The sequence below is a fragment of the Protopterus annectens genome, chromosome 5.part0, assembly GCF_019279795.1.
Source record: "Protopterus annectens isolate FY-2018-M chromosome 5.part0, PAN1.0, whole genome shotgun sequence".
Classification (NCBI taxonomy): Eukaryota; Metazoa; Chordata; order Ceratodontiformes; family Protopteridae; genus Protopterus; species Protopterus annectens.
In genome coordinates, this window is record NC_056735.1 from 1,794,753,880 (window position 1) to 1,794,771,123 (window position 17,244).

A 17,244-nucleotide genomic window follows, 5' to 3' on the forward strand; every position below is an offset into this window, starting at 1 on the left:
AAAGGCAATGTCAGAGGTTCACAATCCAATCTGCAAAAAGTACAGTTTTGTACCTACCATAAATGTAGATGTCCGAGAGGAATGCATCTGCAGTCTTTACAAATGGGTTGTCCTGTCATCAGGCAGCCCTTCGGGCGGCCGGATTCCAAAGTCTGGGTCTGGCCTCGGCTGGTGTCGCACTTCACCCGACGTCATAGCTGCAGTTTTTCGGGTATAAAGGCATCAGCCGACGCCATTTTCCTCAGTGTTTCTTGCCCCAGATGCCAGGTGCCCTCTTGGATGGCTAAATTTGGATAAATGCCAAAGTTTCCAAATAGTAGAGAGCAAACACATAAAATAAGCATGTATGTACATATATACAAACAAATACACCATAATAGATCCCCCCCAAGCTAGCTGAAGGATGGCAAATACCCTAGGAGTACCTCAGAGGGGAAGGTGGGTGGGTAATCCTGACTGCAGATGCATTCCTCTCGGACATCTACATTTATGGTAGGTACAAAACTGTACTATGTCCTTCAAGGATGCATCTGCAGTCTTTACAAATGGGTAGAATACCATAGCTAAACTAGGGGAGGAGGAAAAGAGTAGAGATTATGGTGTAGTTAGGATCCCTTGCAAAACAGCAGTGGCAAAACCTGCTCGGGGTCTAGAGTATAGAGGTAAATTGTAATGCTTGGCAAATGTATGCACGGAGGTCCAAGTAGCAGCCTCTATAATGTCCTTGGTAGCCACCTCGAAGAAAGCTGTGGTAGCGGCTGTAGCCCTTGTGGAGTGAGGCCTGATGTTCTCTGGAGTTTTCTTTCCATGGTAGGAGTAACAAAATCTAATGCAATTTCCTATCCATTTGGAGATTGGCTGTTTTGAAATTGGTTTTCCTTCCTTTCCTGTTGCATATGCTACCAGAAGCTGGTTAGTTTTTCTATTGGTTTTGGTCCTGTCCAGGTAGTAGCGTAATTGTCTATGTACATCCAAGGTATGCAAGAGTCTTTCTCCCCTGTTCTGTGGGTTGGGGAAGAATGTAGGTAGGTGGATAGCCTGATTTAAAGAGACTCTGGATACCACCTTAGGCATAAATGTAGGATTTGTTCTCATGGACACTCTATCTTGATGGAAGATCAGGAAGGGTTGTACTGCCATTAATGCCTGTAGTTCAGAGACCCTTCTTGCTGAAGTTATTGCCAGCAGGAAAGCAGTCTTCCAGGATAAGTATTGTAATTCTGTTGTTGCTGCTGGTTCGAAAGGAGGAAGTGTCAATTTTTCTAGCACAAAGTTCAAGTCCCATGCTGGCAATGGAGGTTTCCTGGGAGGCTTTACATTTTTAATACCTCTCAGAAACTGTCTGAGCAGAGGATGAGAAGACAGGAGGATCCAAGCTGTATTCTGCTGAAATAGCTGATGCATGTATCTTGATGGAAGAATAGGACAGGCCTGTATGGAAGAGCTCTGCCAAGTACTCCAGGATGTTGGCTATGTTCACCAGTGTCACATCTTTCCCCTTTGCAGTACTCCAAATGAGAAATCTTTTCCATTTTGCTGCATAATTCTTTCTTGTTGAAGGTCTACGAGCCTCCAGGATTATGTCTTTAACCCTTTGGGATAAATTTGGGTTAATTGCTCTTATGTAATGTTCCAGGCAGTTAGCTGCAGAGTTTTCAGGTTTGGATGCAGGATGTTGTAGTTGTTAACAGTAATGGGATCAGGGGTAGTGCCCATATTTGTTCCCGAGACATGCTCCTCAGCAATGGGTACCAATGTTGTCTTGGCCAGTCTGGAGCTATCAGAATGATCCTCGGACGTTCCTATTTGATCTTCAGAAGCACCTTGTGCATCAAAGGAAGTGGTGGGAATGCGTATGCTGTCAGGTTTTTCCAAATGAAAGATAGGGAGTCCACCTTCCAAGCAAGTGGGTGGTACGTCCTTGTGTAGAATTTCTGTAGCTGGTGGTTGAGTGGGGATGCAAACAAGTCTATTTGTGGTAAACCCCATTCTCTTGTGATGGCTTTGAAGATGTCCGGATGCAACATCCATTCGTGGGCATCTGTGGTAGTTCTGCTTAATATGTCTGCTAGAATGTTTTCCTTCCCCGGTACAAAAATTGCTTGTAACTGAATGTTGTAGCTCAGAGCCACATCCCATAGGTCCAGTGCCAGCCGGCATAGAGGATATGAATGTGTGCCTCCCTGTTTGTTGATGTACCACATCACTGTGGTGTTGTCTGTCCTTATCATCAATTGACCTTCTTGGAGAAAAGGTCTGAATGACTGGATAGCCAATTTTACTGCCAGCATTTCCTTTAGATTTATGTGCAGGTGCCGCTGGTCTTGAGTCCATAGGCCTTGTATGCACTTGTCCAGCATGTGTGCCCCCCAACCGAGGTCTGAGGCATCTGTCATGATGGTTTGGCTTGGTTGACTGTTGCAGAAGGGCAATCCTGTGTTTGATTGACAGGCCTGAGCCCACCATAGGAACTCTTGCTTCAGGCATGGGATTATTGGAATTTTGGTTTCTAGGCTGTGCTTGTGTTGGGACCACAAATTCTTTAGGTACCACTGTAGCTTTCTCATATGCAGTCTGGCATGAGGGACCAGAATTATGCAGGATGCCATGAAGCCTAGGGCTTGTAGCACTTTTCTTGCAGTTAGATGGTTCTGCTCTGTTAATGCCAAGAAGTAGAGAGGAAGTTGCACTTTCTTTTCTGCAGTTAGGAATGCCATTTGTTTTGATGTGTCCAGCTCTGCACCCAGAAAGGTTATTCTTTGGGATGGAATCAGCCTTGACTTTTTTATATTGACTGTATATCCCAGAGCTTGCAGCAGGTAAATGACTCTCTGTAAGTCTTCTGTTAACTTGCTTTTGTTGTCCGCTTGTATCAGGCAGTCGTCCAGGTAGGGATAAATTTGGATCCCTGAAGTCTGCAATGAGCAATTACTGATGCCAGGCATTTCGTGAACACTCTGGCGCAGTAGATAAGCCAAAAGGCAATGCTGAGAATTGATAATGCTCTGATCCTGCAAGAAATCTGAGGTATCTTCTGCAAATTGGTCGTATGGGGACGTGCAGGTATGCCTCCTTGAGATCTAGAGTTACCAGCCAAGACTCCTTGCCCAGCATGGGAAGAAGCTGCTGTAGGGTCAGCATTTTGAATTTTGGAACAATGAGGAATGTGTTTAAAGCAGACAGGTCTAGAACAGGCCTCCATTTGTTTTCTTTTCTTGGTACCAGGAAGAGTCTGGAGTAAAATCCCTTTCCTTGCTCCATAGACGGTACCCTTTCCACAGCTCTCATTTTTAATAGTTGAGATATTGGCTTTAGAGCTTCTGCCCTTTGAGTAGGTGGTAGGTTTGGCATTCCTCTCTTTCCTGGTAGAGTATGGAAATGGAACCTGTAAACCTTGGTCTATAGTTTGCAAAATCCATTTTTCCCTTGTGATGCAATGCCAGTTCTTTGAAAATAAGGTTAGCTTTCCGCCTAAGGGTGCTTCTAGTTGTTCCCTGGTAGGCGGTGCCACCGCCAAGTCACTGTGATTGAGTTGTTGTAGTGGTGGTGGCTGCATCCGTGCCTCGCTGGTTGTTACCTTGCCACTGGCGTCCCCTGTAGGCACCCCTAGATTGGTTTCTGCCTCTAGAACGCCTATTCCTGCCTCTTTGTGTCTTAGAGGAGTCCGGAAAGGACCAATTCTTGGAGGGCCAGTTCCTGCTGAACCTTGGAGGTTGAACCTGTAAGAAATCTTTCACTGTTTGTACAGATTTTGCCTTCTCTTCCATCTTTTTTAGTACCTGCTGTGCAGGGGAACCAAATAAATTGACCTTGTCCATGGGTGCATCCAAAAGCTTTGATTTGACATGGTCTGGTAATGCCTGTTCTTTCAACCATGCATGTCTCCTGATAACTGTGTCAGTCATGGCTGATCTAAAGGAAGCCTCCAGTGCATCATAGCCACATTTTAAAGACTGGTTACTAACCTGCTGTATGTTATGTACCATTTCTTGAACATACTTTTTATCTAAAGATTCTTCAGAGGACAGCTTTTTAGTTAACTGGTCAAGCATAAACTCTTGATATTGAATCCTATGAAATTGGCAGTTCAAAGCTCTAGCTGACAAAGTAGCAGAGGTGTAAACTTTTTTACCCCATCTCTCTAAGGACCTGGATTCCCTTTCAGAGGGAGGGTTTTTAGTAGAAGTAGCTGCTACAGCTTTAGGGCCCTGGGAGATAGTCTCTGGATCTGCAAAAGGAGCCTTGTATAAATGGTGATGAGTGTCCGGGACCCTGTAGAACCTATCGAGCTTAGCAGGAGCCGGAGGTAATGAAGCAGGAGCAGTGCAAGCATCATTAAATGCATCATCTACAACAGAAAGAACTGGAGGTATAGCTAAAGGCCTATGTTGTGGCAAATGTAGAAAGGTTCTAAGCCTTTTTCTGGAGTCTGAGAAATCTTGGCCCTGCCACTGAAATTGTTCCCTCATAGCATGCAAGGTTTCTCCAAAGGAAAATTCCTCAGGTGGAGAGGCTGAAGGGATGGACTCTTCAGCATCAGAGTCTTCGTATGGAGAATAAGGAGCCTCAGGAAGTGTCTGTATGCTCTGAGTCATCAGAGGAATCATCTGTGGATACTGGCTCAGGGGGCTCTGCTCTAGGCCTCTTTTCTGGAGGAGGGAGAGAGGCCCTGTCTGGATGAGGCTGGGATCCACGAATTAAAGAAATGAGATCCTCAGCCAAAGAAAGCATATGGGAGCTGGTGCTGGGCCTGTGAGAGGGGGGTTTGGCAGGCACCGTTTTTGAAGCTTTGGCTGCTTTAGCCCTGGCAAAAGCCTTAATAGACATGGCTGCAGGAGGCCTAGCAGCTCCACGTGCAGGGGTTGAAATATCCAGGGGGATAGTGTCTGATAATTCCTGAGAAACCGCCACAGAGGGTTGGATTTCAGAAGCCGATTCTACCAGGTTAGAGGAGGCCTCGGTAGAAGGCATGGTTTCGGCTGAAGAAAGAACCGCTTGCTCGGTTTCGGCCGAAACCGAGACACTCGCGGTTTGCTTAACCGCGGTTTCACCCGAAACCGCGGACCGTGAGGGTCGGTCCTTTTCTTTGCGTTTTTTTGGTAATTTGCATTGTCGGAGGATCCGACGGCATAATATAGGCAAAATCAGAGCCGAAAATCTGTTCAGCAAACTCCGACCGACGTCTAAGCGTCTGTCGGTTAAAAGAAGCACAGGCTAGACAAGCTGCTACATCGTGGTCTGGGCCTAAACAATGTATGCAATAGGAGTGGAAATCTTTATGAGGTATTTGTTTCCCACAAGATAAACAGTTATTCACTTTCTCTGACATCGGCTGAGGCAAGAAAGAGTCCCCAACGGGGTACTTAGCTTTTTAGAAGTCTTCGAAGTAATATTCGGTAGTAGTAATCTCTGGATCTGACTGACCGGCACTTGCGAACAGCTTCTGCTTCGGGCGCCACGCGGCAAGAAAGACTGGGGAAAATGGCGTCGGCTGATGCCTTTATACCCGAAAAACTGCAGCTATGACGTCGGGTGAAGTGCGACACCAGCCGAGGCCAGACCCAGACTTTGGAATCCGGCCGCTCGAAGGGCTGCCTGATGACAGGACAACCCATTTGTAAAGACTGCAGATGCATCCTTGAAGGACATCAAGTCAGAGCAGAGTAAATACCCTTGAGACTAGGGAGGTATTCGGCTTCCAGCAGAATACTGTCTTCCATCCTTACAACCCTCTCATGTGGATATATTTTTCTTTTGTGGAATGTCAGAGGCAGACCCTCGCCAACACCATAGCAGTCTTGCTCAAGGGCAGAAGCATTCTTCTGTTAAGATAATCTTGGACACTTTTTGCTATTCACTTACCAGTCTTCTGGTTTTAGCCTGCAGAGTCAGGCAGTTATGGATCATCATCCTTAGGCCTCAAACAGAAAAACAAAGGGCGTGGAATATATAGCTTACATTAAATGCAACTAGAATATAACTTCTGACATCTAATGCCAAAAAGCAGAAACTATAGACATGCTTAGTACAATCTAAAATATAAAGTTTCCCAACTGTGTACTTCTCTGAAAACTATGAAAGCTACACCAAACCGACAGACTGACCTCACCATCACAATATGTATTGATATGAATGCATACTGTGAAAATAATGAACTATAAATGATGCAGCAGACATCTCCTTTTATACCAATCATGTGTTAACTTCCAGGCAGGAGGGTATTTGGCTAGACAGGAGGAGGAAAAGTAGAAATTTCTGGAAGTGTGGGCCAGACCTTGGCCATTTAGCAGCAGAAGTCACAAAAAGTTAATACTGAAACAGTGGAGAGTACAATCAGAATCTACATTATACAACATCACTAAGTAAAGCAAAAATGTCTACAGTAACATTAGCAAAAGATCTAATACAATATATCCGCAAAATGTTTAAATGAAGACAATACCTTGTGAAAATTGGCAGTAGCCAGTATTTTTTCTCATCACCAAATACTTCTTTCAAATTTTTGCTCACTCCAAGAGAAAATCCATTTTTATCAGGGCCATTTCTAAACACAGGTGCACGGAAGGCCTCTAAGAAAAGAACATTAAAGTCGACTATTATTTTAAAACTTTAACATACTTTTAAGGTGCTGTCAGGTTACAAAATGCTCAACATATACACATACAGGCACACAAAACAAAAATGCTGTCACTCCACATGAGCTACTTCCTTGGTAGGAACAATGCTGTATTCTATGCTACATTCCAGAAAACCTTTTCTAAAACCACACTTGAAACAAATACTTATACATATCTTGAAAATTAATCATTTAAAAATATAAAAATTATAAAAGTGAAAACTGATCACTGCACACAGATTCTCAACAGTATTAGCACCGACAATCCATCTCATGTCTTATTTGGAAATGACAATAACACTGGATTTTATGGACATTGTTTGCATATATTCTGAAAGCCACTGACAATTTCCCAGTAATCAAAGTATCACGACACCTAGTTTCTGCAGCAGACTTGCCCATCAGCTTCAAAATGAGACTTCAACCACTGCAATGCCCATTTAAAAGCTGTAAGAAGCCTAGAAAACTTAAGTTTTGTTTCCAGAAAAGTAACACAGGAAACATTAGCAAAGATGGACTGAATGAAGAAAAAAATTTAAACATTTTTTGCAAAGATAAAAGCCAAAAACACTGTGCTGCATTTGCCTTTTTAGTAAATTTATAATGTTTAAAGAGATGCAATGTTGCACAGTTGCTACTGTGGGAATGAGTCACAATATGAAAACAAATCTATATCAGCTTCCTGACTAAAACTTTTTTAAATACGTAAAGCTTAACGCTCATTGGAAAGTATTGCACTAGGCCAAGTAATGATTCTTTATTTGGCCAGTAACTTGTTAGGGCCCCCCCCCCCCAAAAAAGAAAACTCCCAAAGAAGTACGCAGTTATACCGCTATGTACCCATTGGACAAGTATGGAGAAATACTAGGAGAGTCCTGTGTTTTCCATCTCTACCCAATAAAATAAATTATATGCTTTTGTTAAGACTTCCCCATGAGATATGTGGATTTTGCCTTAAGACAACTACAGGGATACTATTAAGGTTCAAAGCACAAAACCTTTGTTGCAACAAAAGAATATTCAACTTGTGCCATATGTTTACCACTGTAAACTGTATAAACCTAGCTTAAATATACCAAAAGGCATAACAGCTACTTCTACTCTACCAGAAGAAGCAGTTACTGCATACATACAATTAAATTATGCTAAATAAAATGTTACACTTCAAGTGTTACAAAAATCAGTTCATCTCCTAGTAAGATGCAACTGGTGTCAATTTAATAATTTTCCAATAAGTTTTGAACAGGGACTCACAGTGCTATACAATGAATGCATACAAAGTATTTAACAATGCTACTCTGGTGACCTAAGAGTATGCTGACTAAAGGAAATAGCCTTTACTTGGCCCTCATTAGGACAATTATTGAACATAATGGCCCTTTCTCTGTCCTGACACATGCAAGAAATGGAAATCCCACAGATACCTTACTCAAAGGATACAAGGTCTACATGGACTGACTCAAAGCCCTGACACTATACTCCTTATCCTACAGGCAGCTAAGAGATGACCTGCGCCTGGCATACAAGGAAGCACATCAGTAAGTCAAATGGCATAAGAAATACTCTGTCTAGAAATCTAAACTTCTTCTGCTACATCAATACAATGGTTTGGAGGGACATATATTTCACAGCTATGGAACAGACTCCCAAATCCACATAAACAAAGTTCAGCCCAGTCCACTTTCATGTGCAACTTAGATTTATGGAAGGGAAAAAGAAAGTTTACCCCAGGACTGCACCCTATACTACTAATGGACAGATGCAGCTCGTAAATGCTTCAGCCTATATTTGGGTCTCTCAAATTATCTACTGTATAATCCCAGTTATTCCCATTTGGGGTAATATATAAATGTTAAGTTGTCTATCTCGCCTTCATTCTTGCTGGTTGGGTTCGGAGCCGATCCTCTGCTCAGACTCGGCCATCTTCAAAAGCTTGAGAGCTGCTTACTGGTTCGAGGCCCCCCCTATATCCCATGATGCCTGGCACTAGATACCCAGATCTCGTTTGGTAACCTAACTACAGACATAATTATAATAATACAGTAAATTTAGCAGGATACAGGAACCTACTGGAGAGACTGACAGAAGTAATAGCCAGAGAAGACTCAGCCAGTGATCAACAAACCTAAGGAACTCCTCTCGGTCTACTAGGATAGGGGGATGGAGGGTGGGACGCAAGAAAGAAGGTGAGAAGACAACTAACATGGAACGTTATTGTAGGTACATAGCTTCTTAATGTTAAGTTGTCTATCTCGTCTTCATTCTTGCTAGTTGGGACAGCGTCCCTAGCACCTCAATCCTGGGTGGCTCATCAGAACAGACTCTTCAGAACAGTGGAACCAAAATCAGTTCTGCTTCTGGAAGCCACATCCAGTTTATAATGTGAAATGAAGGTATGTGGATTAGCCCATGTAGCTGCCGCACAAATAGTTTCCATTGGCAATCTGGCCTGAAAAGCCACAGAAGTAGCTAGAGCTCTGGTGGAGTGACCTTTGGGTTTAGCAGGAAGCTCTTTATTTCTTAACTGATATATAAAGGTAATAGAAGTCAACCACCTAGATAAGGTGACTTTTGACACCGGTATTCCTTGTTTTCCCTCAACGTAAGACAGGAAACAACTGGTCTGATTTTCTGATTTGCTTGGTTCTATGCAAGTAAAAGCATAATTGTCTATGGACGTCCAGCTGATGTAACTTGTATTCTGCCTTGCTGGAATAATTTAGAAAGAACACAGGTAGTTCAATGGACTGATTCAAATTATAATCAGAAGTAACCTTTGGAAGAAAGGAAGGGTTAAGTCTGAAGAGAAACTATCATTGTGAAAAACTAGGTAAGGAGGACGAACACAAAGAGCCTGAAGTTCAGGTTTTCCAAGAAAGAATCTTCAAGGAACAGGAAGCTGCCGGTTCAAGGGGGGGGGCAGTATCAGGGAAGCTAGAATCAAATTCAGATCCCACGGAGACGGGGGATCTCTTACTGGGGGCCTGAGTAGAGTGGTCTCTTTAAGAAAGGCTTTGCAAAGCTTATGGGACATGATGCTGGAATCAGATAGGCCTATATGAAAGTTTGAAATTGCAGCTAGCTGAACTTTAATCGTGGCAGAAGTGGATCCTGTTCGAAAACGTTATGCTAGAAATTCTAAAATATGGTGCACAGGGGCTGAAAAGGGATCTATCTTCCTGTTCTCTGCCCATAAGGAAAAACGTTTCTACTTGCTAGCATAAGTTTTCCTAGTGGTAGACTTATGCGAGGATAAGATGATTTCACGCATCGAATGAGAGATGTTGGGAAGCCTGGCTAAGGTCGGAAGTGGAGAAACCAAGCAGTGAGCTGGAGACATTGAAGAGATTGATGCAGCCCGCCCGACTGATGGATCAGGAGTTCTGGAATTGGGTCCAGGGCTGCTCCAGAAGGTGATGATGCAGGAAAGGGAACCAAATTTGTAGAGGCCAGTAAGGGGCAATGAGGATCATCTTGCATCCCAATGTGGTAGCTTTCTGAACTAGTTTGGGAATCAGGGGAAATGGAGGGAATGCATAAAGAAGTCCCTGGGGCCAATCGTGAACTAGAGCGTCCCTGGGGAGGTGTCCGGGGAGAGGAAGGAGAGAGAAGAAATTGTCGCACTTGCTGTTGAAGGGGGTGGCAAAAAAGTCGCAGCAAGGCTGACCCCATTTATGGAAGATTTTGACCGCCACAGTCTGAGAGACCACTCGTGAGGCATATGAATTGCTCTGCTCAGCCTGTCTGCTATAACGTTGGACTTCCCAGGGATGTGCGCTGCTATCAGAAACTGTTGGGAAGAGATCGCCCACTGCCAATGTCTGAGTGCTTCTCGATATAAGGGGTACGACTTGGTTCCGCCCTGCTGGTTGATGTACCATACCACTGACATATTGTCTGTTTGAATTGCAATGATCCCGGTGGGAAGAGAGTTCTGAAGAGCTTGCAACGCTAAAAGCACGGCTCTCATCTCCAAGACATTGATATGCAGATGGTACTCGTGAGGCTGCCAGGTGCCTTTGACTGTTATGCCCTGAAAATGCCCCCCCCACCTGATTAGGGAGGCGTCCGTGGTCACTGTAGCTACTGGAGGAGGAAAAACGAATGGCCTGCCCTGGTGTAATGATGGGGAAACCATCCACCAAACAAGTTGTTTTTTGCATGACTGTGTGATCATTATCATGTGAGACATTGGGAGTTGCTGGAAGGACCATCGTGTGAACAACATCCACTGAAGAATCTTCATGTGAAAACGTGCAAGGGAACTAGAATTATAGCCGCTGCCATGAAACCCAGTGTTTTTAGGACAAATCTGGCCTGAATCTTTTTGCAACCTAATAAGTCCTGCATATGTCGTCGAATGGCTAACACACTGTCTGCTGGGAGAGTCGCTGACATGTCCTTTGTGTTTAAATTTGCGCCTGTAAGGCGACAATGCAGACATTTCGAAATTTATTGTGATGCCTAGAGTACAGCACGTTTAGATGGTGTAGTCTCTGGCTAGCAGCAGGCAATGCCTGGTGGTTGCAGTAAGGAGCCAGTAGTCTAAATATGGAAACACCTGGAATCCTTGCAGTCTCAAGTGAGCGGTGACTACTGCCAAACATTTGGTGTACACCCTAGGGGCTGTGGTGAGACCAAAGGGCAGCGCTCTGAACTGATAATGACTGGATCCCAGCTGGAAGCGGAGGAATCTTCTGGAGCGTCTGTGCATTTCGATATGGTAGTATGCGTCCTGAAGATCTATGGAGCACATCCAATTGTCTTGACCCAGAAAGGGTAAAATGGATTGTAGCGTGACCATTCGGAACTTCGTTCTTTGAACAGACCTGTTTAGTCTGCTGAGATCCAGAATGGGTCTCCAGTCCCCTGTCTTTTTTGGTACCAAAAAGAACCTTGAGTAAGGTTCCAGATCCTTGTTGGTCTGCTGGGACTGACTGGATGGTTCTTTTTCTTAGCAGTTTTGAAATTTCTTGAACTGCTTGATCCCTTAGAATGGGTGGAACATCTGGAAGGTATTTGTTGGAAAAGAGGAGTGCGGAAGGGAATTTTGTAGCCTTCGGATATGATAGAAAGTAACCATTGGTCTTGTGTTATACTTTGCCAGGCTTTTGGGTACAGCGATAATCTTCCCCCGACTGCCTCCGAAGGTGGACAGTCGGGCAGTACTTCAGGGATGCTGGAAGGGCTTATCAGAGAAGGATTCTCTTTTGCCCTGATTTTGCGGACCCCCCTGCCCCTAGGGCGGCGTCTATTGTTGTTTCCTCCTCTGCCCCTGGAGGGGAACTCTCCACGTGTGTCAGGCATGGCTCCCTGGGATTTCCGGAACCACATCCTCCCACTCTTTTGACCCTTGGGATACCGTCTTGGAGTGGAAAAACAGACTCCAACGGCAGAGAGAGTCTTGCCTTCCTGCTCACACCTAGTAAGGGTATCCTTCACCTGTGGTCCAAACAGAGCAGAACCATCAAAGGGGGTGTTGGTGAAAGACGTCTTGAAGGGTTCCGCAAAGTTGCATAACCACATCCAAGCGTGTCTCCACAAAGCCACACCTGTGCCTGCGACCCTACTCGCTCCATCGGCTGCATAAGAGATGAGCCACATGGAGGAGTTTACTACAGAATTTAGAGTCGCCAGCTGGGAGGCAATCTTAGCCTGAGCCCCCGCAGCTGATGGATCTTGAAGGGCATCTCCTAGCTCTTTAAGGAGATCCCTTCGAAGGCGGGTAAAATGGCACAAATAGTTCAGAGACCTCATAGAAAAGGTCGCTGAGGAAAACATCTGCTTCCCATATCTGTCCATCGTCCTAGATTCCTTATTAGGGGGATGGACAGACGAAGAAGTTTCAGCCAACTCCTTTTTAGTGGCCGCTGCTACCAACATGGCATCCACGGGAACACCCTTGGTCAGAAATTGCTTGTCTTGAGGGGCAGTGATGAATTTTGTGGGCCTACGGAGAATTGGTTCCATTGAGTCTGGAGCTGACCACGCCTTTCAAGTCACCACCATCAGTGGATCGAAAGGCAGACACCCCCAGGAGGTGGAGGGTCGGGAAACAAACGCGTCCAGGAATACAGACTCATCCTCGGAAGGGTTAAGGGTAGTCCAGTTCCCCCTCTGACTAAGGATTTCAAGGATGTCAGAGAAGGAGACGTCCTCAGAGGGGGATCTCGGGGACCCTTCAGACTCCTCCAAGTTAGTATCTGAAGTGACAGACTCAGGGGAGTCAACATGCTTCCTCTTGCATTTCCTCTTTCAAGGGAGCTCCTCTGAATGAACGGGGGAGGCCTCGGAAGAGGAAGATACACCCAGTGGAGTGCCCTGGAGCGCTTGTTCCCCACGCTTGGGGTCTGGAGGAGGGGCAGAGGCAGGGGCAGTCACCATGGAGGCGGGGAGCCGATGAGGCTGACCGTGAGGCTGACTCAGATGCCAGCACACTCCTCATGACCTCGAAGGTGCCCCTTCCCCGATACCAAAGGCGGCTCCGGCTCTGAAGAGACTGGAATTCTTCCCAGCACCGAGGGAGACTGCTCCGAAGCCGATGTGGGAGCCGAACTCACCTGCGCCGAAGCTCTGAGAGGGAGAACGGGGTCGGACAAGGGTCCGATGCCACTCGCCCCCTCGGAGCCAACGAGGGAGTCCCGACACCCAGATCCCTCCAAGGACAGCACCATGGAAGAGATCGGTGCTGACAATGGAACTGAAAGGGGAGGTATCAGCGCCGGCGGACCCACAGTTCCAGCCACAGCATGCTCCGGCTCCGAACTCAAGGGATGAGTCGAAGGAGGAACTATTGGAGAAACAGGTAGAGCAGAGCCCTGATGAGGGGGGCTGGACAGCATTTTTGCCAGGGCCTGCGACTTTAAAAGCCTGATCACCACTCTCTCCAAATCATGGTCGGATAACCTAGATGACCGAGAAGAGTGGGACCGATGACTATGCTCAGATTGCAGTAAGGGTGACCCTGGAGCCGAGTGTATCGACTCCAAGGATGGTGACCTGGAGCATTTTCGACTCCCTGACGGTTCCGACGGAAGAATCGGGGCCGACTGGGAGATAGGTACTTTGGCTCCAGTCGGAGCCGAAGTTGACGTAGCGATAGGTGCTTCGGTTCCAGCCAGAACTGAAGTTGAAGCAGAAGCCATACTCTGCGACGGCTCCGAGCTGGGAGCTGACGGCTTCGATGACCTAGAAGGTTTCACTGACTGAGTCTTGGCCGGTGATCTTTCAGGTTTAAGCAAACCCATAAGGATAAGCTTATTCCTACGCTCCTGCAGGACTCTTGGACTAAAGGCGTGACACACCGAACAAGAGTCCTGCAGGTGTTGGGAGCCCAAGCAATAAACACAAGAAGTGTGACCATCTGTCAGAGACATTTTCTGACAGCACTTCTTGAACCCCGACACTTTTGTGTCTTTAGACATTCCTGTGAAGGAAAATCAATTACAAAGAACAAGTATAAAGGAGAGTATGTAACTGGAAAAAAATATACACAGCCACACAAGTTACCACACCCTAACAGCACACACACACACTATATAATATAAGACCTACAACTACCACAATTTCTAATGAACTTTGTCTACCTTAAAAAATAAAACAATGATAAGCCTGTAACTAAAATGGCTTACTTTGAAAAGGTAAATGGGAGTGGGTGAGGGAGAGGAAAACTCTCTAAGGAGAAAACAAGTTTTTAAGGGGGGGGGACACTAAAACTACCACAGAACCTACTAAGCTATGACAATAAGCGTATATTCAATAAAGTACAAAAAAGTCCTAAATATAGTGAATAAAGAGAAAATATATGACCTGAGCCAGTAATCACAAGCTCGTAGCAGAAGCGGCAAACGAGATCTGGGTAACAGTAAGCAGCTCTCGAGCTTTTGAAGATGGCCAAGTCGGAGCCGAGGATTGGCTCCGAACCCAACCAGCAAGAAAGAAGGCGAGAAGACAACTAACATGGAACGTTATGGCAGGTACATGACGTCGTATTATCGACCATAGAATGTGCAAGGCCAATATTTAACCAAATGGGATGGGTTACCTGGAGCAGAAAGAGGGGAAACTAACTAGGTTTAAAATTACCTGCAAGGGCAGCTAGCCTAGTACTTACCTATGGAGAATTAACAGCTTGCATTTGGGGACTTCTAGGAAGGTGCTCAAAATGGATATGTGCAGTACTGGCCTCCAGATTCATTCTTTTTCTGGGATAAGGAAAAATCCTTTTCCTTTTTGATGGAAAGAAACAAGTTTGATAATCCCCTAAAGGAACAGGTCTGACAGAAATGGAAGTAACAACTAGTGTTGGTTTGAGAGGACTTGAATTCTAGTTTAGACTGTATACATTCCTATAATGCCCAAAATCCAAGCACTGGAAGTTATTTTTTTCTCCAAAGGAGAATACATAAGAAAGTCTCAATGAAAATGTTAGACAGGGATTGGCAGAGGCAAGGGGGACAGGGGAAAGAAAATACTCAGAAGTTGGAACCTTTGCCTGAAAAAGATCCCTTAAAATCAGACTAGTTTTCCTGTCATTTTTTTCTTAAGAGAATTTCTTTCCTTTCTAAGTTTTTTGGTTTTGTTTAAAAAATGGTAAGAAGCAATCAATACTGTAAAAGTTATCTAATGCTGAATATCTAAGCCCATTAAAAATGTAGCATACTGATGTGCAAGTAAAATGTACACAACTGCATGATGACCTACCACTTCACAATATTTAATAACAGCTTGCAAAACAAAAGAAAAAACTGAAAAATCTTCAGTGTTTTCAAAAAAAGAGTTCTGTTTAAAATCATACAGAAAACGCATCCCAGCCAGAAAAAAAATAGTTTACAAACTGGAAAGTCTGTTCCACAGATGTGGAAAGATGCTTTAGGTCTCAATATAGTTTTACTGTTGGTGAATATTTTACACCTTACAATGTGTACTACATGCCAATACACAAATTCCTGCTCTTCAAAAGTGCCTATGGTTTCATTCCGGCTCTATGAAAGGCATCTGTAGCAAATAGTTCTTCCCATTCATTTTTATCACTGTGGAGCTAAGGGCTACAGCACCTCAGATAGTGTATAATGGCCTGCGTCTTAACCTACACGCGAAGAAATGAAACTGATTCTATATGTACTGAAAAGGGTAAATAAAACAGTATAAGAAACTTCTCTGTGTGGAAGACTTTCAGTCCATAAATCTCCAAGTTAATCAGTGTATATTGATCAGATCAGAAAATAGCAGTAGAACTAGCGAACTTAAACTAGTCTTAAGTAAAAAAAATAATAAAAATATATATAATTGTACAGTATTAGAAAGTAATCCAAGCAAGGCAGGCATTCTTTTTCCAGTCGAAAATCCTTTAAGTACACAGACAACCGATCCAAGTAAAACAAAAGTAGAGTAATAGTTTCCTCACGAGCTTTCTAAATATATATATATATATATATATATATATATATATATATATATACACACTTTTTATCAGGCAATGGAGTGGTTTATTGTGTTGTAAAACAAAGTGTTATTGTTACACAAGTTAAATTCACATCCCTTCCCCCATCAGTGTGACATTCGAGCTGGTCCTGCCCTACTTGGTAGCAGTCATAACAACATAACCCTTATGTACTTTAAATAAATTTATAATGATGTGGTACCTCTCATTTAACCACATTATCAAATAGATTAAGTCTGATTTTTATCCAAGACAATATACTACATGTTTGGAAATATATCAACCTTAGTCCATTTGGCAATCAAAACATACATATATATATATATATATATATATATATATATATATATATATATATATATATACATATACACACACACACACACACTTTGCATGTAAAAAAATCAATTGTAAAAATCATATTCTATTTTCATAACCTACTGTTAACAAAGATCGCTTTTGTCCTTCTAGACTTCTTCAGGTCTGTGTACAAGAACCCTAAAAACTATCTATAAAAATAAATATAATTGTATAATTAGTTAGTATTGTTATTATACATCATTTTGAATAAAGTGGTAAAATGAGAACCAGAAAAAGACAATAAGAAAAAAAATGTATAATGATGGAAACAAAATATACACTTAAATTACAAATTATTTAAAATGGTATTTAAAACCAACTGGTAAAATAAAATAAAAAAAAAATAGTCATGTAAACAATGTGGCAATTTTCTAAGTTCTAGAACACTTTTAATTGAACAGTAGTAGTTTAGGCCAGGCTTCCTAAAAGAGTTCAGCTTTAATTGCCACACGAGCTCATGTTTCTCCAGAATATTCGGGATGTCTCCTTCAAGATCACTCATGTCTATATGATCCAGGATCTGGAACTTAAAACCTGTGTCCCTTTTATGAAGAGAAAGGTGTTTGGCTAGTGCATTATTTTTAAACCCAGAGTGGATTTCTAGCAGATGACAGTGTGACATTCGAGTTGGTCCTGCCCTACTTAGTAGCTGTCATAATAATATAATCCTTATCTACCTTAAATAAAATTTATAATGATGTGGTACCTCTTATTTAACCAGATTATTAAGTCTGTGCTTTTATTCAAAACAATATACTACACGGCTGGAAATATAAAACCTTATTCCATTTGGCAATCAAAAAATATATAAATATATCATGTACAC

The 17,244-nt window shown here is 43.4% G+C and overlaps 1 protein-coding gene across 1 annotated transcript in view; it reads right to left on the reverse strand.

The window, feature by feature from the left end:
* Positions 1–17,244, reverse strand: part of ZDHHC20 (zinc finger DHHC-type palmitoyltransferase 20) — a 1,600,692-nt gene that overhangs the window by 471,343 nt on the left and 1,112,105 nt on the right. The window contains exon 9 of the mRNA XM_044072039.1: positions 6,443–6,569. Within this exon, the coding sequence (XP_043927974.1) occupies positions 6,443–6,569 (127 nt within the window). The remainder of the gene's footprint in view (positions 1–6,442; positions 6,570–17,244) is intronic.